Here is a 21379-nt window from a genome sequence, read left to right on the forward strand (position 1 = left end):
AGACAGGGGTGGGGAACGTCCACAGGCCGCATAAGGCCCACAAAATCACTTGGTCTGGCCCTGCCAAGGCATTAGAGATGAGTTAATTAAATGCTTGACCAAATATAGCAGGCTAATTTTTAAATTGGTAATTTTGTATGACCTGCAAATGATGTTATAAATATCCAAATGGCCCTTGGCAGAATAAAGGTTCCACATGCCTCGTTTAATACATGCTGGTCCCCCAAAGGGATTCTATATAAGTATATTTTCCTAGTACAGTACAGATATAGTGACATTATTTTTATGAAATATATGTAAAGCTCGGGTGAGGTTTGCTTTTTCTGCATTAAGCTCAAGCTATTTCTGTCATCTCTGTAAATCCAGGTACTACCAGATAAAAGCTCAGGGTTAATTCATTTGCTAGCACATAATGAACTTCAACCAGAATGGTTCTATTCAGGATGCCAAAGCAGTAATCATCAAAGTTCTAAACGACTGACTCCCTTTCTCATCTCTCAACATGGTTTAAAATAAAAACTCTAGATTCCCCTTGTCTTGCTGAGCCATTTAGAAATGTAGTGTGAAGGCAAATTGCCATGAGCTAGACCAGTGATGGCGAACCTATGACACGCCTGTCAGAGGTGACACGCGAACTCATTTTTTTGGTTGATTTTTCTTTGTCAAATGGCATTTAAATATATAAAATAAATATCAAAAATATGTCTTTGTTTTACTATGGTTGCAAATATCAAAAAATTTCCATATGTGATACGGCACCAGAGTTAAGTTAGGGTTTTTCAAAATGCTGACATGCCGAGCTCAAAAGGTTCGCCATCCCTGAGCTAGACAATAATAATAATAATAATAATAATAAACAACCCAAGTTGGATTTCCAAAACATCAAAGTGTAGTGGGAAACTGTAGAGAAAGGATGAGGAGAATAAAGAGAAAATGCTGATGATAAGAACTTGTAAAGATAATGAAAGAGTCAGGCCAACATCACTACAAAAAGTCTGCAACATCACTACAAAAAGTCAGAATTTGGGGAAGAAAGAAACAGGTCTTCCTGCTACTATCTATGACGTGACGGGCACTGTGCTAGATTCTGAATACATAAAATTTTGAAAAGCAATGGCTCTGGGATATTTTATTCTTGTCACATCTACACTGCATCTTTCTTCCAGATCTGTTTTGGGGGAGGACTCCACATTCTTCCCCATTAATATCAAACTTGGCTGTGGGACTTGCCATGTGAGGAGAAGTGGCGTGCGGCTTCTGAGCATCAGAGTCTTACCACCTCTTTCCCTACCGAGAGCCCTGGGCTATTCCAGAGAGGGGTTACTTCTCCATCATGGGTCATAGAGCAAAGGCAACATGAGGCGCATCTACCCTTCACATTTTCTTAAGTGAGAAATAAACATCTGTTGTTCAAAGCCACAGAGGTATTGCTACTACAGCATAACCTACCCAAACAACCTGATACAATGGTTCACCATCAACAGTGGAAACGCTGAAAGATGGAGGTTGAAATCTAACAGAAAAAAAAAAGCCAATGGAATGAGTGAGGAGAAGAGCACTAACGGCATTTACAAAAACATTTCAGAAAGGAAATCAAATTGGAAAGATCAAAGATAAAGTGGATGGTTTAGCACATTGAAGCTCTAGTGCTGGTCAAGTGATGGAAAGAGGAAGAATGGTTTGGAGAGAGGACAGCAAGACCCAGAACCGTTTGTCACAACAGATGGCAAATAATTTAGAGATATTAGTATCTGTAGTTAGATATGTGATTTACCTGGACAGATCCAGACCAATTGGAAGCCTAAAGCCCTAAAAGGTACAATTGGGATTTAAATAGGGTTGGGATCCCCTAAGGCAGTGGTTCTCAACCTTCCTAATGCCGCGACCCTTTAATACAGTTCCTCATGTTGTGGTGACCCCCAACCATAAAATTATTTTCGTTGCTACTTCATAACTGTAATTTTGCTACTGTTATGAATCGTAATGTAAATATCTGATATGCTATATGTGTTTTCCAATGGTCGCGACCCACAGGTTGAGAACCGCTGCTAAGGCCACATTTCTCTGAGTGATTAAGTATAGGCCTTGAGGGTACTAAATGGCTTGCCTAGGGCACATGCAGGCACAAAATAAACCTACAGCATCTCTCTGGAACAACAATTTATTGAGGCTGAAGGGGAGCAAATGGGGAGAAACCGTTATTTTATAACCACTGTGCCACCTGTTGTGATGTAGAAAGAAAAACTGCATAGAGATGAAAAACAGAACTTCCCAGACATCTCCTGCTTTCCGCTGTCTGCTGTAGGGCCTCTGCTCTACCACTGCCCATGGGCCTCCCCTGAAAAATTTGAGAGGCCCTGAGCTAAGATAGGGCTCACTTCTCACCCAAAAGGATGTTTTCTCCTCAGAAAGTAATACAAAGCCAACTGTGGTATGGCCATAAGTCACCACAATTGTCCAGAATATCTGGAAATAGCAAAGGAGTGATGGGGAAGGGTATTCTTCTCCTAACTATTGAGGGAATAAAGTCTGTCAAATGATGCCCACGATGAAGCCATTGGTTTTTCTTTCAGAACAAGAAAGAGAATGATTCATCCAGCCCAAGGAAACAATAATCATTTTTTAAATGAAATAAGAATCCCAAGAAGAGATTTTTTTAGCTATAAGAGTGGAAGAAAGTTCAAATTATACAATAATGGCTTAAACAGATGAGTGCAATTTAAGTAGATAAACTTAAGTTCATTTAAATAACCTTCCTGCCCTGGCCTGGTGGTTCTGTTGGTTAGAGCATCCCCGTACACCAAAAAAAAGGTTGTTGATTGGATTCCAGATCAGGGCACATACCTAGGTTGGGGGTTTGATCCCCAGTTGGGGTATGTACGGGGCGGGGGGGGTGGACCAATCGATGTCTCTATCATCTCTCTCTCTCTCTCTCTCTCTATCTATCTATCTCTATCTCTATCTCTATCTCTATCTCTATCTCTATCTCTCCTTCCCTTTAGCCACAATCAATAAAAACATATCCTCAGGTGAGGAGTAAAATAACTTTCTTTTTTTTCTAGTTATTAAAATTAATAATTTCCCCCTGAGTATGAAGGTTCATAAATCATTTGGTAATAACCATATTAAATTGCACTTATATTTACCTGAGTCAAAAAAAGTAAAAGACTCTCAAGAGAAATTTTCACCTCCTAGAATATGCCACAGAGTAGTCCTGCACAAAACCTATTGCACAATAAAGTTTTCTTAACACCATTATTCTATGTGAGTTATAAGACGTTTTATGTTTGAAATAAATTCTTATAGCACTGCTATTTCACTGAAGTTTGTTCCAAATTCCTCTGAAAATTACCACTTTGGTAATGCAGCCTTGAATATTGCACGCGTGCGCACGAGAAAGAGATGCAAAATTTCACATCCTTGAGACTATATGCATGTTTTATCCTTTCCTACCTCCACAAGGTGAGATAAAATTATTATTTTGACTCATGGTCATACTATTCTCAGGGCTTAGAGCCACATAACAGCAAATGAGTGTATTATAATTCAGTTGTCTGATTCCCAACTCATACTCCTCTTTGTCAAGATCCAAGAAGGATTCACCACCTACAGAATCCCTTGCCCTGGCATAGAGTATAATAATGTTATTCTGGTGTTAGAGGTTCTTTGTTTATTTCTTTTCAACTGAATCATTTATCAATGTCAGGAGCTACTACTTCTCCAGCCCAGATGGTCTCCCAAGCCCCTTTCTTCCCACACAGCCCGAGGGAGTAGGCCTGCTTTCCTCTCCTTATTAAAACTACTCCCACCTGCTCCCTCCCTTGGGTGTCACATTCTTGCAGAGCTAGTGAGAAGGAAGCAGTCTCCCTACTTCCCTGCTTCCCAGCTATCCTGGAGAACAAGCCAGAGTCGTGTTGGGTTTCATCACAGAGATACCAAAAATTAACAGGCATGCAAAAAAGTACACATGGTTTTAAACCTTATGAAGGTCCGAGAAGCACTGCCTCCAGTCCAAAATTCCCTTTATTCCTTTGCTGAGTGATATCTCAAAGCTGTTGTTTTCTTCTTATCCTCCTGAGGACTGCTCATGATATCCCCACCAAGGATTAGGGTGAAATTTAAAATCTAACTAAATAGTCAGAGAAAGAATGCAGAAGGTACATCATCATGGGAGGATTTAGATATCTTTGTTACTGAACACAAACAAATCACATTACATACCTAATTAAATGTATCCAGATTCTTTTATAGCAGGTTGGTTCTCAGTAGCACCAATTCCTTAATTATTGATGATGAAAAAGATGATGAAGATGATGATGATGAGTGTATGTATCTTGGGGCAAAGGTGGGGGTGGGGGTGGGGCAAAGGGGTGCAGTTCCCAGACTAGCTGGGCTCAGGACATCTCTCATTTGTTGGTTCCCAGACTCGCTGGCCTCAGGACATCTCTCATTTGTTGGTTCCCAAACTTACTGGGCTCAGGACAGCTCCCTTGAGGACCCTGGACAGCGCCCAGACATGTCTGTGATTCAACCTTTCAAGATTTAGTCTATGTAGTGTCAAAGGACTGGCTATAAATGCAACCTCATCAAGGTTTCCTATTGCATTCTGGTAAGAGCAGAGAAGACTAGAAGACTTTTCTCCAAGGTGAGCCAGTTGGCTGGTAAGAAGAGCTACCATAGATTGTGACTCACAGAAAAACTCTGGTAAATAAACCTCTAGCATTGGGCATACACACAGGGCTGCATTAACCTGCAATAAACTATGTGTGAAAATTAATGAATCCAGTTGTTTATTATTTAGATACACTAAATTCTGATGCATTAAAATATGCTAGTGCTAATAAATACTTCATGCCTACGACTTTAGGGCCTAATAAAGAAGGTATACTCTTGTTAGATCAGTCACTTCTGCCCAGAAGAAAGAAGCCATAGTTGAGGCATTAATTTGACTGAATTGTAGACACCATCCATAAAATGAATGAATACTTTCTAAAACACTAAGCTCAGGGCATCAACCACTACAAATTCAGGGGCACCATGCTCATACACTACCACGCTCATGACACTGCAGCCCTGTCTTGCAAAATCAAATCCAATGGATTTTATTCATAAGGTTATATAGAACTAGCAAATCACTTTAAGGCAATAAGTAATTAATGCTTATTAAACAAGCAATAGGTTGTTGAATTGACATGTTAAAATATAGTAAATGTAGTAACAATTTATATTTATAGATCATTCTTGTTATAAAAAGAAAAATATAGACAGGAGAAAAAACAACATATACAATACAGATGATTTTTTTCATTAACTTGCCCCTGGAACTCAGAAACTAACTGTGAGCTGACGTTTGGAAAGGGGCTCAAGGAGAAAGCCAACAGTACTAATAGATATATGAGACTTGATCTGAGGAGATATAACTTCACAAAGTGGTGATTTCACAAAGAAAAGTACAGTCATCTCATCTGTGATCCTGAGCTGACAGCAGGTCCTGTAGTTCCATTATTATTTTTGCTCGATACTGACATTTTTCTCTTGAAAAGGCCAAGTAACATATTAAATTAAAATTGGCTCAACTTCTCAGAGTTCAGACAGGTCAACTCAATCTTGAAAGCCATGCTACTGCTTTCTTATATTTGAAGCTCAGAAGAAAATTAAATTGTCAAGGAGATGAGACTTAATGAAGCAATAATCAGCACCTTGATTAGCAGATGACTAATGATATGTAATATCAGAATCCACTTATGATCAAAGCCAACAGTAGTCTGCGGAACACTACAGGCATTCTTGGTTCACCAGGAAATGGAGCTCTCCCTATCACAAGTTCAGGTGCATGAAATGGAAGACAAGACTTTTCCAAAGGTAACAGCAGCAGGGTCTCTAAAATTTCCATTTTTTGTTTTCTAGATTTGAGATCTTTATAGTAAACAGGAGCTGCCTTAAGAACCCAGCACTGGCCGAAACTGGTTTGGCTCAGTGGATAGAGCGTCGGCCTGCGAACTGAATGGTCCCAGGTTCGATTCCGGTCAAGGGCATGTACCTGGGTTGCAGGCACATCCCCAGTAGGAGATGTGCACGAGGCAGCTGATCAATGTTTCTCTCTCACCAATGTTTCTAACTCTCTATCTCACTCCCTTCCTCTCTGTAAAAAACCAATAAAATATATTTAAAAAATAAAAAGAACCCAGCACTGATTTCAAAGAACAATTTCTCCATTTTTAATATTTTTTGGTACACATTAAGGCAAAAGATATAAGATAGGAAATCAGGGAAGATTTTAAAATCTTATTCCTGGACAGATGGCATTAGGGGCTGGTACATGGAAGGGAAGTGGATATCAAAGAGAACATCTCAGTTTTCACAATTTTGTCCAAGCTTCATGACCCAATTTCCAATTATCCCTGAGTCATCAACTCCAGGGATAGCTATGACATGAAGACCAAATAAAATATACTTTCTACCTTTCACCAAAACAAAATTAGAAAGCTCGTTAGTAATTATATGTACTATTTTTCCATGTATTTCCCTTAAGCCTTGAGATTATACAGACCTCTATTCTTGTCTTTTGGAAAAGCTAACCCAGCGTGTGTACAAGGGGATGGAACTGCCCAGTTAGAACCATTAAACTCATCTCACCATGCAGGCTGCAATTTGAAGATATGCTTTATTGCCGTTAGGCAATTGAGTTTGTGACTCTTGAAGAGCCATTCCAATTTTCCCCCCTTTCATTGTGTATGAAGAGACTTGACTTATGCGGTACATTAGGGGAATTATACAAAACCTTTTCAACTTTTGCCTTAATACCTAGAGTACAGAATTGAATATAGTCGGGGAGAGACTGACCTACAAATGAAGGCAAACTGCACATGCGTACCACCCCAACAATAACTCTTCCTGAGGCTTACTGTTCCATGTCCCTTTCTGGGGATATGGATGCCAGCTCACTATTGACAATGTTCTATCATGTCCAAATGAGACAGGATGTGGAAGTTCTAGAAAAACAACAGCTACATCAAGCTTCAGAGATGCATCACTGGGAGGGAAGAAGTGCCTTGCCTGTCATTACTCCAGTCATAATATAACAGCCAAAATGTTTCTGAAACTGCCGTTTATGATGCTGTATTAGTGTATGAGGGCTGCTATAATAATATACCAGAGACTTGGTGGCTGAAAAAAACACAGAAATTTATTTCCTCACAGTTCTGGAGGCTAGAAGTCCAAGACCAAAGTATTGGTAGGTTTGGTTTTGCCTGAGGTCTCTCCTTGGCTTGCAGACAGCCTCCTCCTCCCTGTGTCCTCACATGGTCTTTTTCTGCATGTGTTCATCCCTGTGTCTCTCCTGCTTCTTATGAAAACATCAGTCTCATTGGGTTAGAATCCTTTCATATGACCTCATTTGATCTTAATTTCCCCTTTACTGGACCTGTTTCCAAATACAGTCACATTCTGGGGTGTACTGGAGGTTAGTTAGAACTTCAACAGGTAAATTTAGGAGAGACACAATTCAGTCATAACACTGTCCTCAAAGCAAACCTTTAATATAGCAATAAAGTTTAACACTAAGTGGTCCCTTTGTTCCAGAGACTGTCCTAAGCCTCAAAGGTCTATTAACCCATCATTCTCCCAATAACTCTCTCATGTTGGCACATTCTTACACATGAGAAAACCGAGGCACCGAGGCTAAAATATATGCCCAGAGGTCACACATCTAGCAGATGGCAAGCCTGGGCAGTCTGGGATATTTAAATCCCATAATCTGCCTCAAGAGCCGTATGCTTGACCACTGTCCTCTGTGCCCCAGGCTTTAAAGGCATGGATGACAACTTCGGATGCATGAGACCGTCCCAGTGGAATCAACTGCCGATCAATGAGGATAATTTAACTAAAGGCATTCTCTGTGCTCTCATGATGCAGTTCTACTCCATAAACAAAACTACCAATTGTTCACTCTTTCTCATGATTCCAGAGTATGTTGCATGTGACTCGCATAGCGCACAGTGGTGAAGTCAGTGGGCTGTGGGGCTGCACTGCCTGGCTTTAAAATGAGCTCTTCTGGGCAACACTTAACTGCTCTGGACCTCTGGTTCCTCATCTGTAAAATGAAGATGGTAACATCACTCACTTCCTGGGGCTCTCATGAAGGTCAGGGGGGATAGTCCATGGCAGGGGTCCTCACACTTTTTAAACAGGGGGCCAGTTCACTGTCCCTCAGACCGTTGGAGAGCCGGACTATAGTTTTAAAAAAAAAACTATGAACAAATTCCTATGCACACTGCACATATCTTATTTTGAAGTAAAAAAAAAAAAATGCTTTCGGTGGGCCGCATGTGGCCCTCGGGTCGTAGTTTGAGGACCCCTGATGTAAAGTATCAGCAGAGTACCAGACACAGTACACATTCAATAAATGTTGGATGACTCTGTCTATCTGATATGTTTTAAATGATAAACTGTGCAAAGAGTGGGTGTTTCATAAAAGCTTGACTAAGTTCTGCTACATGTCATGTTACAAAGGAATATTTTCATGAGAAATGTACAAAACCTCCCCCAAACAAGTTAATTGGAATCTTAGAATGTCCCCTTGTGTTTCATTTATACTTCTGAGTCTCAAATACACAGTTACATTTCCAGGAAGTTTGTGTTTATATCTTTAAATATTGCAGTAACAGAAGATCTTAGAGTACAAAGAAATAATTTATGCAGACATATAAGAACCACTTAACAATGGTTATGAGAAAAATCAAGCCAATGTCATAACATCACTGTGAGGAAATAAGAAAGCAATGAATACCATGGCCAAAAGAATAGTCAAGATCATTCTCAAAATAAAAGCTTTTGTAACAATACTTGGTTTTCTTATGCATAAAGCAGAATTAAAATTATGGATTGCTAGGAGAATCGAGTAGAAAAGTGTATAAAACACATTATAAATGCCAATGCCTACTTATGGAAAGTCTTCAGAATAAAAATACTTCATTGCTGCTTTTATATAAGTCATTCAGGTGTGGCTTTGAAATTTGTAAATTTTTAAAGCTCCTTAGAAGTTTCTTATAATTGTCCAGGTCTAGAAACATATTAGATGTGCAATTAAGGACGCCATTATCTTCACTATATCAGTATAATTTCAGGTTTACATTCAAATTGTTACTCTTATACGATAGCTCTTTAGAGACACAAGTCAAATTTGTGAGCTGATTCAGAAGTCTGGAGTGGGGCAGGAATCAGTATATTTAAAAGTCCTCCAGGCAATTCCGATAGTTATGTGGAAACCTCTCCTATAATTTTGCACTGTGTCTATCACTTAATTGAGACTAACTGTGTTGACAGACACTCTAGTCTGTAGCTCTAGTATGAGGTGACCAAAAAATCCCTTAAAATATGTCTGGCTCCAGATCTCAGTCAGTCACCATAAGACATTCCTTATAACACATTTTCATCACTTAGATGGCAGCTCTAATGCAAAATCAGCCATGGGGCTTACAGGGGGACATATGAGAATCACACGCAATGGGAACCAACAATATTGATGCGAATCTGAGCTTCAATTTCAACTCGTCTATGCAGATGCTCACAACATTTCAGATGGTCTCCTAGGCTTGGATGAGTGATATGCCTAATTCTCTGCATCCCATTGCCAGAACAGTGCAGTCAATCTGGGGGCCATTTAGAGAGGAACATCCAAACTTAGATAATAAGCTCACTTCACAGGGAGAAGTGGGAGATACATGGAATTGGTCTCTAAATGAATGCGGAGGGATTAACCCCCGTTGGCATGTTGGTTAATGTAGCTAAGTAAAATAAAATACAATTACAAATAGGGAACAGGATAGAATAGATGAAAGGAAACCTTCAGAGCAATAACAAAAAGAGCTTGTCCTTACATTGTCCCATGTCCAAACATTTTCCAGAGGGCCTGGAAAGCCTCTTATGGCCCAGCTTTCTTCTCACCTCTAGAATGACCTCTAGATTAGAAGCTTCAAACCTCAGAGACCCCACCTGTATCTTCCCTCTCCCTGACCCTCATGAGTGATCTCTAAAGAGTGATATGCTAATCAGTTACCCAAGCCTTAGAGAGATAAACAAATAATTTTAAAAATTGTGTCTTTATTCATGTGTCTGTTAAACACATAGCAGCCCATTAAAGGAACAAGTATCACAAATCGTGTTTCTCAACCTTTTTCCATCATGGCCTCCTCTGATGAGCTTTTTCCGACATTTTTTTAATGTCAATCCCCCCCCCCCCATGAAATTTTAATACCACAGATACACTATAAATCTGGTTATGTAATATATACACATAAAACCAGTACAATTTTTTCATTCACCAAGAACCAATTTTCACCCTCGTGGGGGAGATATACTCCCCACTGAGAATGCATGATCTTGAAGCAGGCAGCAATTAAAGTAATTTTGCCAAAAGTATCTAACTACTGCTAATACTTAGTGGAATATAAATCACCAAAAACATTATCTTTCCTATAAATCAATAAACTATATTAAAAAGCTCCAGAGAAGCGAAGTCTTAATCTCCTGAGATTCTCCTGAGAAGAAACACAAATCTCTCTCAGTGCCTACTGCCTCTTCCTTCATCCTCCACAGGAAAGTCTTACAGAACTGACAAGCTTTACCCTCAGGTTAACACCAAACCCAGTGAAGTTCTTTCTTCAAACTTAAAGCATTTTAGCTACATGCTAAACCACAAACACTGTCCACCCATTTCCACCCCACAAACTAGATAAATACACTTACCTCTTGCCGTTTGAAGTTCTGTACATATTCTTCAAACTGTTCGTCTTTTGTCTCATCAGCTTTTCCAAGCTTCTGAAGGACCTAATTTGCAAATACAACAAAATGGTTTGATTTAATAATGGTTTCAAATAATAGAGCAAAGCTGTTGTTTTGCTCCTCTTGAACTCACTCGCAGCCTAGCTAGTTTTTCGGTTCTGGAAGCATCTTGGCTTGGTGGCTTTGGAGCTGAACACACTTGGATTTCAGTTACAGTTCCACCACTCACAGGCTGTGTGACCTTGAGCAAGTGTCATGCTAGGTTGAATCTGTTTATTTACATACTGTATCTGTTTCCCCCAATAGGACACAAGACTTAAAGACAAAAGCTATTCCTTGTCCTTTTGTCCAAAGCATCTGGCACAATACCTGATACATAATATAGGTGCTCAAATTTTTGTTAAGCGGTGAACCAAAGTTATTTGACTACAGTATTCACCTACTCCATAGGGACGGTATTAGAATTACTGGAGTTAGGCATATGGTAAGCTTGCCTCCACCATCTTCCAATGATATTTCTTTCAACTGAATAAATACTCAAAGGGGCACTGGGCTACACAAGGCCCCATGCTAAGTACAGTGGGGCCTTGACTTACGAGTTTAATTCATTCCATGACGGAGCTCGTAACTCAAATTACTCGTATGTCAAATCAAAAGTGAACGAGTGAGACATGTGATGCTGGGCTGATGTTGTGGCGTTCACTGTGACATTCACTGTGCCAACTAGCAGTGGGGTATCTGAAGCTGGCTCGTAACCCTAATTGTAGCTCGCAACTCAAAGCAAAAAATCAGCCGAGAGACGGCTTGTATATCGAAAAACTCGTTAGTCGGGACACTCGGAAGTCAAGGCCCCACTGTACTGGGTATCCAGAAATACAAAGACAAATAAAACAAGGCCCAGCACATAATCATGGGACTTTTGCTGCTGACCTGCCCCCTGGCTCAGTGCTGGTAAAAGTGGGTCTTGGTGCACAGCGTGGTCCTTCCCACATGCACCCAGGCCCACAGAGGCAGCCACAAATGGTGGATCACTTGTAGATCCAAACAGGTTGCCAAGGGCCAGCCACAGGCAGCGTCTTCCATTGCCTGAACCAGAGTTCCTCCCAAGAGACCCAGAACCAATGCACTCCGTGGCCAGGATCAGATTGCATCAGATCAGGGCCCAATAAGCTTTGCAAATGGCATATCCAGAGGGAGATATGGCACCAAAACCTGCTGAGGTAAACTCCACTTCAAGTTGTCGGCACCCGCATAGCAGATTACAAGCTATGGCTGGGGTTGATCCTCACAGTCAGCCAGCCTGAGGGGCAATCCCACACACTAATGGACCAATAGCAATCAAGACTCAATTACAGCATGAGGGTCACACAAGGAACATTCCTGGAGCACCCAGCTCAGGTGATCAAGGAGACTGCACCACTGAACCCCACAAGAAACTACTACATAAGGCAACCCCACAAAGACTGGGAGTCATAGCAGATCTATTCACTACACAGAAACAAACACAAAGAGGCAACCAAAATGGGGAGAAAGTTACTTCAGAAAAAAAGAAGAGGATCCTGAGAGCCACGACTGGGTACATTATTCAATATTTCCATATCTAATTTCTAAAACACAACTTATTCAAGAATATAGAAGCTCTACAAACATTGCCTTCTCAACATACCCACACCCAATGGCATTACCAAATACGTTTCTAAGAAACGTAAACATTTGGGCATTAAAACATATACTCACACACAGCACTTTCTATGGCTAGGTTTTATATCACATTATGCTAATTTGCTTCCTAAAATCAAAGATCTAACCTTGTACAAATGAATAAGTCTTAATGATTCCTTTCAATGCAAAGACAGAGTGAGAAAAGTCACCAAAACTTAGGAAGAGACAAAAGAGATTCCCTTTTAGTGCAGTGCTGGACTTGCACTTCTGATTGGCTTCCTATCGACTGGCTACTTATAGCTCCACAGAGACGGGGCTTAACCTGAAGATTTTTGTCTGTAAGAGATGAAAATAGTTTCTGCTCAATGGAAACTTGAACCTCAAAAGTTTATAGCTTATGATCCTGTGGGACATTAACCAGTTTTGGATCTAAATCAGCAATCTTACTCTATTTTTATTATTATTATTATTATTATTATTTATTAGTTAAGGTATTACAAATGTGTCCTCAGCAATCTTACTCTAAAATCCCTTTATTAAGTAGTCACAAACACCCAGATCCTCAACTACACTTTTAATAAGTTTTAAGACCTTATGAATTAATTAGAGGCCCGGTGCACAAATTCGTGCATGGGCGGGGTCCGGCCGGCCCACCCCGATTGGGGCCTATTGGGACAGGCTGGCCCAGGGGAGGGGCTGCAGGAGATTGGCCAGCTGGCCCCACCTCCGATCTGGGTGGTTGGCTGGCCACAGTGCACATCATAGCGATCGGTCATTCCAGTTGTTCAGGTTGTTTCGGTTGCTTGGCTTTTACAGACAGTCCTCGAGTTACATCGAACTCCACGTACATCGTTTCGTGGTTATGCTGCCATTTCCCATTTATTTATAAAAAAAAAAAAAGTTCCGTCATTTCGATGTATGTACATATGTGCTTTATGTTTTTCTATTATTTATTTACCACAAGTAAAGGTCAGGATTGTTATCTGCCGGGAGCCGGTCCATCCTTGCTGCTTGACACAATCGCTGCAGGAAAGAAACATCTGCACAGCATATGTTTCAAGGGACCTGGCATAAATAGCATACTGTTCTTAATATGTTTGCTCCCTTTAGCGCCATGTGTTTTAACCAAGGTCACCTCTCCGAGAAAGGTTGTTTCCCCAGGTGGGGATCTTTCCCTGAGGTTAGGGAGGGGATACAACCCCTTAATTAAGTGCCAGGCGGGTAGTTAAGCTACATAATCTTTACTCCCTGGAATGGAGATAAGAAACGCCCTAACCTTTGTAATAGAAATTGACAGGATTAAAATCGGCTGGTATAAATACGGATGTAACTAGACAATAAACATCAGAACCTCATCAGTTCCTAACCAGAGCTCCGACCAGAACTTTGGCTGGAAATCCTGGCTATAGGTCCTGACTAGGCTGCTGATCAACTGAAGGCTGTCTTCGTGTCATTCCTTCTTCGCCGACTCCGTCCACACCTTTGGGGACCCCTGGACCTGCTGGGATTGGACCCCAGCAGTTATCTTTCTTTAAAGTTTTTTTTACTGTTTCACTTCATTATTGCTGTGTATGTGCTTCATGTGAGTGACATAGGTGCTTATGTAGGTATGTTCCAACTTACGGCGAAAATCGTGTTATTCATGCTGTAGGACTGGATCTCCAACATAACCAGAGGACCTACTGTATATATAGATGAGTTGAATTAAAATATATGACACATGTTTATTTCATGTTTTTCATGAAAATCTTGTCTTTACTTTTGAAACATCATACTTCAATAACAGGGTCAACTTAGGAATGCTGGGAAAATGTAAAATACTGTTGTTATTATTTTTATTACTATTGTTCTAAGAAAGATAGGGCAAAGCAAAATTACACAGGCCATTTGCAAGAGGAGTAAAATTCAATGACACAGGAATTGTTGGCCTTGTTACCAGATCTCCTCTCACCTACTCCCATATTTTCATTCTAAGTATAATAACTTTAAGAAAGAAGAATTTTGCTTGATTGCTTCTATTTTCCTTTAAATATTTTTAAAAGAAAAGCTATGACCTCCCACACACAAAACACTAAAGTATCAGGGGAAAGACATCTAGTATTACCACATGAAGTTTTTCCTAATTCTTAAAATCTACTTATTCATAAATTTTTAGTCTACCTAGATCAGGTTAGTCATTGAGAGGCAGCAATACCTCACCTGCTGTTAGCAGTTCACAAAGGTCAGGAAAGGCTATCAAACTCTAATGAGCAAGCAGCACACCGCTCAGTTCCACAAGTTTATATATTAGTGAAAAGGAACTCTTGTCTCAGAGAGTGGGAGAAAAGAAAGAGACAAGCATTTATTGAGGATCTAGTGTGTGCCTGAAACTGCAGAAAGTGATTTACACATTACCTCTTCAGTTCTCTCAGCACCCCATCTGGTACTTACTTTGGATCACACAGTGAGTAAGTGGCGTATTAGATGTCCTCAAGAAAATCCCCATTCTGAGGTCTGATACCTCTGTCGCGACCACAGATAGCCTTTTCCTTCTCATGGAAAGCAAACAGGGATATGTCAAACTATTATTCTCATATTTTCATTCAGGATTCTTACAGGCTACTCTAAGAAAGTGCATCTCCTAGACTGCACATCTACAACAGTGGAGATCTTTTGCAGAACCCTTGCTGAAAGTCATTATTTGAATTTCAAATCATGATTCCTTGCTTTTCATTTCTAGCAACTGTACAGTATAAATAAAACAGCAACCACAACAAAAACGAATTCTAAGTGTAAAAAGGGATAAATAAATTATAATTAGATGACACCATGAGCCCACACTTTCTCTTCTAAGGAAATAATAAAGGATCTGGAACTCCCTGAGTTACAGCACACCCACACCTTGATGTCAGCTTCTTGACAGCAGCAGCCACAGAGGAGAGATGACAAAGGAGAGATGGGACAGAGATTCCAGCTTTTGCTGAGAACCTTCTCCATGTCAATTACTAGGTTAGGGAGTTTGTGTCTATTATTTCAGCTGATCCTCACTGCCACTCGCTCATCCCCATTTTACAGATGAAAGAACTGAGACTCAGAGAGGTCAGGCCACCTGCCTCTGTAAGTAACAGAACCCAGATTCAAACCAGACACTCCCGCCCGAGTCCTCACAGTGCCTTCCTCACAGAGACAGCACCAGTGGGCTGATCCAGCCAATCAAATAGGTGCCTATAATACGGCCCTAAAATATAAATGCCAAACTTCTTTAAGATCAAAATTTTAATGTAGTCATAGAGTGATATCCAACACAGGTGCTGAATTATTTGTCTTTATTTGCATATATCCAATGCATCCATCAAAAACCAATAACAAAACTTACGTTTCTCTTCTTTTTCCATGCACTATTAACCTCTTACTTGAGATTAAAGGCCTACCTTGCTGAACCATCAGATTCTACCATCATTAGCTCTCTTCTCATTTTCCCAGTGCTGCCAAACTCTCTTCTAACATGCCCCTTTGGACCTGTTATTTCTCTCCTTTAAGTCCTATTATGGTTTCTTGAATCAAATTCTAATTTCTCAAGAAGGACCCTAAAGTCCCAATTCTTATAGATCAAGAGAGACAGTGTATAATGGAAAGAGCAGTGGTTAGAAGGATGGTGAGACCCTGAGGTCCTAGTCCTTAGAACAGCCATGGGCAAACTACGGCCCGCGGGCCGGATCCGGCCTGTTTGAAATGAATAAAACTAAAAAAAAAAAAAGACCGTACCCTTTTATGTAATGATGTTTACTTTGAATTTATATTAGTTCACACAAACACTCCATCCATGCTTTTGTTCAGGCCCTCCGGTCCAGTTTAAGAACCCATTGTGGCCCTCGAGTCAAAAAGTTTGCCCACCCCTGCCTTAGAACGTCATTTAGGGATGGTAGGGCAAATGGTTGTTAATAAACAAAGATATATATTGTAAAAATAAAATTGTATACAGATTCACACACATTATCAATTATTCTATATCGCTCAATTTCACAAGCCATCATTACATATGAATAATATAAAAGATATATTATTCCTCATTGAAAATTTACTATTTTAAAAAAAAGCTGGAAGGATCCAGTAACATAAATATTAAAAGGACCAATAATCACTCTTATTAACTAATAATATTCTCACTTATATAAGGGTCTTTTTGAAAGGCAGCCCAAAATGCTGCCTTCTGAAAGAATTGTGCACTTGTAACTAGAGAAGAATTGGTAAGAAGACCCATGAGATTATGTATAAATGTAAAAAAAAAAAATGACTAATAAATATTTTAAAGTTAACAGTGGTTATTTCTAGATGGTAAGATTCAAGGGTATTATTTTTTTCTTTATAATTTTCTATGTTTTCCATAATTTCTCAATGGTTATGTGTCATTAAAGTAATCTGGAAAATCATAAAGACAAATAAAAAGGAGTTTATGAGACTGTTATCTTATATAACAGATTTATGAGTTAGATTTTAGTACAAGTAAGTTTATTTGCTAGTAACTAGTTGAAAGACTAGTGAGTGAATTAATATCAGCTGGAAGAAATCTTTCCAGGGGCAACCCTCAGGAACCTATACCCGATTCAGTGGCAAGGGTATTGACTAATGTGTTGTGTGGACTATCTAGAACGGAAATGGAAATGTTAAGCTATGATGCCTGGCATATGTTTAATTTTCAATAAATATATATTATTACAGATATTTTTATCTAACCCTATTGCATAATTTCATCCATGGCATACACTTGCATTGACAAAAAGTGGGGAAGGATATTGGATATGTAATGTTATGATCATTAGAATTCACAAAAAGATCCTCTCTAACAAGATGAAATTCAAGAGATAAAATTAAGGTAAAAAATGTAATTGTTCAAGTATCAGATTTATGTATTCAACTTTCAACCCAAATGCAACGGAATGGACGGTAGGAATACACGGTTTCTGTCCTTAATAGGGAGATGACTTCAGTTAAAATGAGTCAGCAAAGTGATGCTGCTGTCAGAGCATGCAATCTCAGCTGCACTAATAAGCATGACAACTACCAGGACAGAAGTCGGGGATGCTTCCCTGTGGTGGACAAGTTGGTAAACACGTAACTACAGGCAACTTGGAGCCAGCTAACAGCAAAGAGAGTTGACACCATAAGGTAAGGGGCATAGATTATGTGCTTGGGCATATTACCAGGGAGAAGAAGAGACCATGGGGGAAAGAGCACAGCTGTCTTCAAAAACTGAAGTATTGTCATAATGAAGAAGGATTCGATTTGTCCCATCAGAAACCAAGACTGAGAACTAGTACTGGCAGATAAAAGCTATATAAAGAAAAATTTTCCATTAAAAATTGTTATCATGGTTTTCTGGAAATTAAATAGGTTGTTGGTAGAGGTAATTAGCTCATTGACCTAAGCGCTATTTGAGCTTAACCAATAGTTAGAGGCGTCAGAGAAGAGATTTATTCATCAAACAGGTGAATGGAATGAGTCATAGTTCAAATATCCATAATAAATTTCTCACATTAGACATTATCCCCAGAGAAGAATGCAAATCACAGTGAGTAATAGGCAGAGAAGGAAGTCTGTTCATTTCTATCTCCAACTTATATTGACCTGCTGACACCTGAACGCCATGCACTGGGCCAGGAGCTGTAGGAACGCAAGCTGCGGTCTGGGGACTGGGATGGTGTGACCGTGGACGTGCGAGATGTGGATCTGGAGAAGATGAGGCTGGCACGGCAAACAGAGGGCAGATTATGGAAAGGCTCCGCCCGCAAGACTGAAGACTGTGGTTTCCTTGTATAGACCAAGTATTGCCCTGGAGTCAGCTACATGGACAGATGTGTGCTCCTTAATGACATTAGGACAGATGAGGAGAGCAAGGAGGACCTCAGATTTCTGCTGTGGAGGCTGAGTAGCTCATCTGCCCAGAGTTCCAATTGGGAGGGGGAGGAGGTGGGGAAGAAGGGAGCCTTTGGTTGTGGTAAAGACTCCAGCGGAGGGAAATGGTTCAGATGTGGGACTGGAAAAGGTAAGACCAGAAACACACCACAGGATTTAGATGGAACTCAAGGCCCAGCTGAGGCAGAAACCAGGGATGTGCAGTTGCCTACATTTAAGCAGTTTTGTGATTTTTCTCCAGAAGCTTCAATGAAGGTGACAGGATTGATCTGCTACATAAGCAAATATCTTTTTTAAAAAATATATTTTTATTGATTTCAGAGAGGAAGGGAGAGGGAGAGATAGAAACATCAATGACGAGAGAGAACCATTGATTGGCTGCCTCCTACACGGCCCACACTGGGGTTCAAACCCACAACCCAGGCATGTGTCCTGATGGGGAATTGAACTGTGACTTCCTGGTTCATAGGTCGACGCTCAACCACTGAACCACTCCGGCTGGGCTTCATAGCAAATATCTTAAGGCACCAAAGACACTGGAGCCTAGAACTGAGATGACAAAATCCTGCCATTTATCTTGTTTTTTATGTCACAATATTTGACAGTGAGTTTATAATTTAGGTGGCCTCTCATTCACCTCTCCACTGGTGTTGATGAAAATGCCAAATTAAGCCTAAACAGTTTGGCACATTGATATTACAGGAGGATCACTGGATGTTCTTGCTTCTGATACTCAGATTTTGACAACGTGACACATCTTCCACCTACAGGCAAAATGAGGAAAATGCTATGCTTCCTGAATTTTTGTTTAGGACTTAGGTCTTTGCTTTCAATGCTAATTGTATCTACATGGATATGTTGCTATTTTTGAAACAATAGGCTTTCTTTTGTTATTTTTGTTGCTGCTGTTTTTCAAATGCAAAATAATACTCTAAGTTGAATCAGCTTTTCAAACTGCTTTTCTTTTCAAGGCGACTCTGAATATTCCTCTCCGAATATTCTTCTCAGGTTGGCTCTGTGCTTATGCCCTCAGCCTGCGGTTCAGAAGCTCTGAACTGATCCTAAAACACATCATGACATAGGCAGATTAAAAAATTCAGTAGGAAGAAAAGGTAGGAATATGGAACTTGAATATTTCAACTAATAAATCTTCCAGCATCTCCTAAAGCAGTTAGTTCCTCAGCTGGGGTTGCAAGGGCTGCTCCAATGATGTGCATCTCACATTTTTCTCTAGAGCAATTGCTCATATGTAATGTGTCCAACGAGGTCCCTAAAAATTTAGAACTCTTTGATTTGGGCAGTTTCCCCATCCCGTAAAGCCAAAATTCCGATAGTCTCAAATCCTCATAGTCCAGTGCAAATTAAATACTATCACAGCAGTAAGAGAATAATTGCTCTCTCTTAATATATTAAAATAAGAAATAAAATACGATGTTGGCAGCTTTTTAAAAAGTTGTTGGCATTTTAAGTCAAAGAAAAAAATTCACAATCTTCCATTCCACGTGGAAATGACTTCTGTACTTAGGGGCAAAGATCAAAGCAAGGTCAACTATGGTGAGGTGTGACCCCAAGCAAGAAAAATAAATCCTACAATCAAAAATGGGAAAGCATGGAGGAAAGGATACTGACCACAAAGAAAGTCAAGATGCAGGCCATGGGGGTGTCAGAGGCATGTATTTATATATACCTGGATACTGGGACAAGAGTAATGGTTAAAAGAATTTGGCAGGATTGGCCACTGGGGTGCCTTAAATTCATGCATTGGATGAAGGCTCAGACTAGACAAACTTTCACTCTGGGTGATGCATGCTACCTTGAACCAGACTGTGAAAGCCAATAAGAGAATCACACAATGCAATTAGTGCTCTCTGAACAAGGAGGCACCTTTCTCATTACACTTTGTCTTGAGAGAGAGAGAGAGAGAGAGAGAGAGAGAGAGAGAATAAAATTATGTACATATTATCCATTTAATCCAGGAGTCAACTGCCTGGGAGGACTGTGGTCTCTCTGCACAGGACATGGAGAATTGGTGGCATACCTGCCCATGCCAAGATGACTCACTCACTCATCTGTTCATATACCCACCTATCTCACTGCAAATTCAGAGAGAATTATCAAGTGCTCTCTGACACTGTGCCAAGTGCCATAGCCTAGGACTGGAGGGAGGCCATGAGGACATGCAGGTACAGTGTAGCTGCTTGTCCTGAAGTGGCCTATGGGCATTTACTGCACTTCAGGATACTAGTTCACTGACTGCTTTTTGAGTAAGTTTCGGGATTTTAAAAAGTGGTTTTAATTTTTCCTAATTTGAGAGGAAAAGGATAAATCATCCCTTGGTGTGGTTCGTGTGCCCCTCAAGGTCCTGCACTGTCACCGCCATCAGGCCGTCTGTGGGATGCATTTCTGCACCATAGATTTCAATAGTATATCAGCCAAAGGCTCTCAGAGGCTGTCATGAGCCTTCCTCCTGATTCTGGGAAACACTTTTGGAGAAGCAAGAACAGATGAGAGAGGGAATGTTCACAGCCTTCGGTCCCATTTGAGTGGCCTTAGGACTTTTACATACAGCACAGAGAAGTACAAGCCTCAGATGGGAGCAGGTTTATCCTAAGTGGGACAGGGGCAATTGGGAATTAGAGAGCAATGGAGGAAAGAAAGTCCAGAAGCTTAGAAGGGAAACTGTGTGAGAACAGCTCCCAAAATGCAGATACGGTAACACCGGTCACAACTGTTCGCAATCATGCACCTGCCTGCTGAGGGAGGTATCATGCTCCAGAATTCTGTTCTCTTCTATCCTCCCCAAAGTATAAAGGTGAGAACATCTTAGTCCTCTTACACCCCACAAAAATCATGTGGAAAAAGAGCTTGAGGAATACTGATCTAGCGAAGATGAACGGGTTGTGAGCCTGGCATCCAATGCCCCCTCTTCTCCTGGGAGCCAGGTGCGTGCTCTCTCCCTCTGCATTGGGTCACCTTGTCTCAGAACTGCTTTTCTATGAAACCTGATACCTCCAGTATCCAACCCAGAATACAACACTTACAC

The 21379-nt window shown here is 40.4% G+C and overlaps 1 protein-coding gene across 2 annotated transcripts in view; it reads right to left on the reverse strand.

The window, feature by feature from the left end:
• AMPH (amphiphysin) overlaps positions 1 to 21379 on the reverse strand; it is a 143421-nt gene that overhangs the window by 67256 nt on the left and 54786 nt on the right. For both annotated transcript variants that reach the window (XM_070424726.1, XM_070424725.1), the window contains exon 2: positions 10747 to 10827. In XM_070424726.1, coding sequence (XP_070280827.1) covers positions 10747 to 10827 — 81 coding nt within the window. The remainder of the gene's footprint in view (positions 1 to 10746; positions 10828 to 21379) is intronic.

Source organism: Myotis yumanensis, unplaced genomic scaffold, assembly GCF_028538775.1.
Source record: "Myotis yumanensis isolate MYYU_CA2020_CCGP unplaced genomic scaffold, mMyoYum1.0.hap1 SCAF_9, whole genome shotgun sequence".
Taxonomy (NCBI): domain Eukaryota; kingdom Metazoa; phylum Chordata; class Mammalia; order Chiroptera; family Vespertilionidae; genus Myotis; species Myotis yumanensis.